The sequence below is a fragment of the Melanotaenia boesemani genome, chromosome 24 (genome assembly GCF_017639745.1).
Source record: "Melanotaenia boesemani isolate fMelBoe1 chromosome 24, fMelBoe1.pri, whole genome shotgun sequence".
NCBI classification, from domain to species: Eukaryota; Metazoa; Chordata; class Actinopteri; order Atheriniformes; family Melanotaeniidae; genus Melanotaenia; species Melanotaenia boesemani.
In genome coordinates, this window is record NC_055705.1 from 20,937,482 (window position 1) to 20,943,898 (window position 6,417).

The window sequence follows — 6,417 nt, forward strand, 5'->3', positions numbered from 1 at the left end:
GTCCAAACAGCAAGAGGACAAGTTCAGCTGACACAAGATGTCCCCCAGAATCTTTGCTGTTAATGGGATTAAATGGGATTAATGTCTCTTGAATCTGATGTGGATGAACCAACGGCTTGTCTGATATTCTGGATTTTGTCTGTGAAGAATTTGGGAAACTCATTGCAGGCTTTGGTTGTGTAAAGTTCAGTTCATTGTGGCAGTTTTTGCTAATGTCAGAGAAATACGACTTCCTTGCATTCCTCAGTTGTAAATTATGAGTGAAGTTAGCTCTAATGGCAAAATTATTCCCACCTCTCCATATTAAAGAATCTTTAAAACATTCCTGGATACAGATGGTGAACCAGATCACTCGCAAAATCACATCACCTTTTCCTTATTCCATTTGTTTCCTGAAAATTTAATCAAACACCGCCCATAACTTTTTGAATTATGTCACTAACAGACAGACGGACAAACCAACACCACTGAATACATGACTTCTGCCTTGGCAGAGGTAATAAACTAATAGAAATTTGAATTATCAAATACTGTTAGGCCAATAATAACCTCCCAAGGCAGGTTGATAGTCTCCAAATATAAGCACTTGGGCTTTCTACTCAATCATGAGCTTTCTTTCTAAACTCATCACAAATTTGGTCTGTAAACAAAGGGTGAAGCATTGAATTAAAACATAAACACAGTTGTTTGTTGTTAAAACCTATTTTGTAGTTGTATTTTTCATGACGCTGTCCTCTTGGCCAGGTTGCCTATTTAAGAGCTCTTGATCTCAATGAAACAAAATTCCATTAACAGATTTTAATTTGGCTTCATAAAGGTTTAATATAAATAAATTGAGACTGGCAGATGTCCTAAATAATCTTTCTCAATGTGAAACGATGGAGTCGTCATTGTTTTTGGAAAGGATCCCACAACCTTTCCTATTTTGATAGATCATTGCAGATGTCTTTCCTCCTTGACATTGTGTTACATACCCTTGTGTTCCTTTGTAACACAATGTTTTCGTATTTTGGCTTAGTCTTTGTTCAGTGAGTAATGAATAAAATGTCCTGTTCGTTTCATCTGAGCTTGTATTATCCTCAATCAATGTTATTTAAGAAAATTAACTTAATGTAGATTTCATCACTTTATTTTGTTTAATCACTTAAATATTCCAAATATGGTCTGAAAGGTATGAATGGTTTAAAAAGAAAAAAGTCAAATGTAACCACTTATTATTACACTTGGAAAAGAGAAGGGGGCAGAGAAAGAAATCTCAGCTGTTCAAACATTAAAACATGTAAGATACTGCCTCCACATACTGCAGAGAATACAGAAAAATGAATGGCTGTACAGTCGGATCAGCCCGGCAATGTTGTGTAACCAGAGAGTGATCCCATAAGAATGAAGTGTTAAAAAGAGCGAAGGAGAGAAGAACAGTGGATTTCATTTTTTATGAGAGCAAATTAGTGTGCTGTCGACAACTGTAAGAGAGAAAGGGGGGATGAATGGGGAAGAAGGAAAGGAGAGAAGGGATTAGTTTTCAGCCTAGAAAGGGAGGGCATGGAATGACTTTGCAGCCTTGCTCCAGTCTCCACATATACCAGGAAAAGATGGAATCTTTCATTATTAATAAGCATTAACTCATAGAGGCTTCTGTTTCCTCAAGGGGCACCTTTAGACATCCATTTTTATCTGTTTATTGTTTTTAGTGCTCAAATAAAATGTGTAAGACAAATGTGTTAAGACACATCCAATCAAACATGGATTATTAGAGTAATAAAATCAATCAAATCAGCTCTCAAAATCACAGGTTATGTGTACACATACGTTTTTAACTCCTATGTTTCTAACAAAAAGCCACATAGAACCGCAGCTGTAATAAAAATCTGTCAGCATCGTGCCAAACAAAAAGGTTGCGATTCAGGTGTGTTGGAGAAGGGTTGCATCTAAAAGTTGCAGGATGGTAGATCTTGAGGACCAGACCCTGATCTGAGAGGTAAGCAGAAGGTGTATGAGGACAAGGTAAGGACAGGACCAGTCAGAGCCCAGCAATCTATGTGGTTTATTGAAAAATACAATTACATCATCAGTATATAAATGAATTAGGATACATAAAAGTGAACCATATAAAAAATAAATACATGAATGACAGTAAAAAAATAAATATTAATCAAATAAAAAATATGAAAACCTGGAAGCATATTATTGCATATTTGCAAAAATAAAAATACAATACAATATTAAATTGATAATAATAAATATACAAATACATATACTAAATTAAAATAAGAATAAATTGATTAAATAAAAGGAAATAGAATTTTTAAAAACAAGACTGGAATTGTTTTGTTTTTATTTAGACTGAAATGGTTTATCACTAATTTGCAACATTAAAAATACAATTCATAAATAAAATAAGAACAATTATCTTTAGCTAAACTCAGAAAACACTGGAGCTTGAACAAAAAGCAACTGGAAAAGCAAATTTTTCATTTGAACATGTCAGATCTCAGATTAATGGTGTCAGCAGCAAACTTATTAAATCGTCTCAATAAACGGGAATTAGCCCGACTTTGTGTGGTCCAGAACTCTGCAGCAAGACCTCTGCTCCTTCATTCCTAAATTACTCATTTTCAACCTTCTCAACACCAAACTGGTACTAATAAAACATAAACTTCTGATCTGTTTCACAGCCTTTAAACTCTCCAGAAAACAGCTTTTCTTCCTTATGAGATCGATTACAAAAACAAAAAAAAATCCTCCTTGGATCCTGAGACTGATAATCATTCTGTGTGATGCAGATGCATTAAAGCTCGTTTTAAATGAGAATCATGATTTTCTGCTGAGGAGCTCCCTCTTCTTTTCCTCTTTTGGATATTTTCTTAACAGAAAGAAGATTCCAGTCATGGCTTTATTTCTGGAAAGGTCAGGTGTTAGTTATGAATTTTGTATACGAGCTGAAAGCTTTGCAGACAGCTAAAAAGTAGCCTGCTCTGGATGGAAATAGAAGTTGGACAACAGTAAAACCCATTAGAGTCAGAGAATCCTCTTCTATTCTCGTGTTCATTGAAATGGCAAAAAAACTAAAAAAAGTTTGCCATTTATAACAGCATGAACTCCACTTTCTCTGTCGGTCCAGTTAGTCCAACAGTCCTCAGCCTCACTGTTACCATGGCGATATGCCATGCATTTTCTATCTAGAAACAGCTGTTATCAGTCTCTCAATCCGTGTCAGCTCGTTTATTAAAAACACACAAAGACCCAAGGACATTTACTTGGACTCAAACACACTCTTTGCCGTACATAATTCATGTGTCGACCCCCACTTTAACCTTATGAAGGAGGCGAATCAGACAGTGTGATGGATGTCAGCGGTGAAAGGTCAGGGCTCAACTACGTGTTGCACATGTGCTGTGGTTGGAGAAGGAAAATAAACACGTCCACTTCCACTCAGAAAAACAAACCACCAGTTGTGATTTGTAAAGGAGGAATGGACACGCTGTCGCAGAAGCAGCAGTTTGAAGGAGGCGGCTTGATGTCCATTAAATAATCACAAATCTACAGTTCTGCTCAGCATTGAACTAATCATCGTCTCTGTATGCAGGTGTGTTCCACATTCTGTCCTTTTATGGGCATTTCTTGTGGTGTTTGACCCATATTTGTTTTTTCTCTTCTAAATTGTCAAAGGCAGCGAGGAACTGTGGAGGAATGCGTGAAAAATATGCAGGGTTCGTACTTACCGTATTAAAGAGGAAATCACTAAAGTGTGAGATGTTCTTTCTGGTTAAAGTACAGCTGATGAAGGAGACCACGGTTAAATTCAAGGAGACACATTCTGCCCTATTTTGCACAGGATGACAAATTACTGAGGCCTTAATGGAGGTTATTTTCTTTTAAATACGTCAAGGATACACAACAACAGTCCCCACTCCCCTTTGACGTCATAGCGGCACAACGCCTTTCTTAAATTATAACTGAGTGCAACATAGAAGCAGAGGAGGAAAATGGACATCCGGACGTTTGTATTTTCTTCCTGGCATGTGGCTTTAAACAAGATATACACCTTATTTCATACCTGGTGCTGATCATACTTTGTTTTCATAGCCAAGTCGCGCAGGAAGTGACTACTTTTTCCAACCAATCAATAGACTGCAGGGTCTTCACCCTCAACAGAAATACTGTATGTTCCCAGTAAAAGTAAGCCAAGTTGGATTGGATTTTCTGGCATCCTTCCCAGTTTTTGACTGTGGAAACACAAAAAACAACTTATACTCCCCTTATGTAAGTAAGTGTCTGTTTTTAATGTTGTCAAACATCACTACCAACATGCTCCCATGTGTCCGTTACCATAGTTATTGGAAAATACATCCATTAGAGGGCATTGCAGAGTTCAGATTTCACCTCCGAGCTCATGCGTCTGTTTCAGACTACATGGCAACGGTGGGGGGAGATCATGGTAAATAGACTTCTTATACAGCACTTTTCTTGTCATGTTGACCACTCACTGTGCTTCATACCACATGTGCGTCCATACAGCACTTCTGTTGTCTATATTAAGTGCTCACCTGTCACTCTTATTCATACCCCGATCACACATCAGGAGGCCACGTGGGGTTCAGTGTCTTGTCTGAGGACACTTAGACATAAAGTCTGAGGAAGCCATGAATTAAATTGATTGTTTGTAGAGTTTGTGATTAATTGTAGAATTAAGTAATCATGACATCCCTACCTTGCAGTAGACAGTACATTAAATTAATTAGGCCATAAAGATACACAACAGGGTTTTTGGGTAGAGGCTGTGTGTTGATGAATGGGCTAGAAATTCATTTATAGCTTTACATATATGTATTTAGAGCCATAAATAATGATTTTACATTTCCATAGAATTTGGATTTAAATTTCTGGAAAAGTTGGGAATTATTGTAGGTTCCACGGCTATTATAAATTTCAGATAGATGTTGTCTACGCCCTCCCGTGGAAGCCATTTCTAAGAGCGTCTACAACCGCAACAACATCTCATGAATATGCAGTTCGGTTCAGTCTTATTCAGGAAGTGATGTGAGCCACATGAGTCCAGCCTTCTCCAGGGTTTCCCTCTTTTCAGATCAGTAGTACAGCTTTGTGTGAGCACACAAATGTAAATTCGGACAAAACTTAGACTCTTTGAAAAATGTATGTAATGGCTAGACTCAGAACTCACACTAACATTTGCTAAACTGAAAATATATAAAATTACTGTTATCATCACAGTAAAAGCAAAATAGTTCAGAATTCCGACTTTAGACGTACAGCTCATGCAAAGTGATGGGGTATTTGGTAAAGATGAAGACTATAATTTTACTGCTTCAAATCTAAAAATAACTTACTGAATTGCATATTCTCTCCTAGGTAGCCCAAACAAAGTAACAGACCTGTTATGTTGGAGTTTTAAATCACTTTAGACATCCAAATGTACACCCTGAAGCACAGAAGAACACTTTAGTTTGATAATATATCCTGATTAAGAAACCTTAAAATAAAAAGTAAAAAATGTGGTGGAGAATAAGAAGTTGGTCCTTCTAAAGCCTTGTAAATCAGAGGATTTTGAAACTTTTCTCTTGTCTCTTGGTAGCAAATGCAGAGACATCAGCAGAGGTGTCACATGACCTCAGCATGTTAAACAATGGCATAAAAACCAGCAGATGGTTTTATTTATATCTGGACTTTAGGTAAACATAATTTTATGATGTGAATGGAGTTGACTAAAACAGCTGTGTATGGGTTTTTTCCAAAGGTGGAGAACTGGTGTCCTCGTCTGCCCTGGAGGATGAAGATCCTGAATGATGAAATAGATCGGAGGGGCCAGGTGAGAAACAGCTATGTTTAAAGATGAGCATGTTCGAGGTAACATCTTTATATACTAACGTAGATTTGGTCTCCTTTTACTCCCTCTGAATACTGTAAAAGCCCAAATCAGAAAAAATATGACAATATGACTTCAAAATATTTAGTTTGTTTCATATGAGCTTAATTAAATTAACACTATGAATTTAATTTACCTTTTTTTGGATCACCATACACACGTTTGGGATCCTTTTATTGCAGCACAATCGCATCTAAATAATCTGTTATTATAATAATAATAATAAATATTTTGCACAGTCAAATTCAAATCTCCGGTTTTACGCCGTTTATCAACGTGAAAGAAAAACTAGGAGATTTTTTTCAAAGTGGAATAATGGTCTTCTATCCTGGCCAATGCAGCAGTTCACTCAAATCTCACTTTGAGCTTGACTGTGGGTCAGCGCGCCACAAACACACCCACCCTCCTCTCTGCTGCGGACGAATCGATATTAAGCTCTCTTCATCCCTCCCTTTCTCCTGGATGCATCAACAGCACTGAGCCTTCTGTGGTGAAGAGACGGGCTTTGGAGATTTTAATTCAGGCCCAGATTT

The 6,417-nt window shown here is 37.1% G+C and overlaps 1 protein-coding gene across 5 annotated transcripts in view; it reads left to right on the forward strand.

Moving 5' to 3' along the window:
- The window catches only part of mgat5 (alpha-1,6-mannosylglycoprotein 6-beta-N-acetylglucosaminyltransferase), an 81,248-nt gene that overhangs the window by 35,488 nt on the left and 39,343 nt on the right, over positions 1-6,417 (forward strand). For all 5 annotated transcript variants that reach the window (XR_006009451.1, XR_006009452.1, XM_041978496.1 and 2 more), the window contains one exon: positions 5,756-5,827. Coding sequence is in view for 3 of the 5 variants with exons in the window: in XM_041978496.1 (XP_041834430.1) it covers positions 5,756-5,827 (72 nt within the window). In the remaining 2 variants the exon portion in view is untranslated. The remainder of the gene's footprint in view (positions 1-5,755; positions 5,828-6,417) is intronic.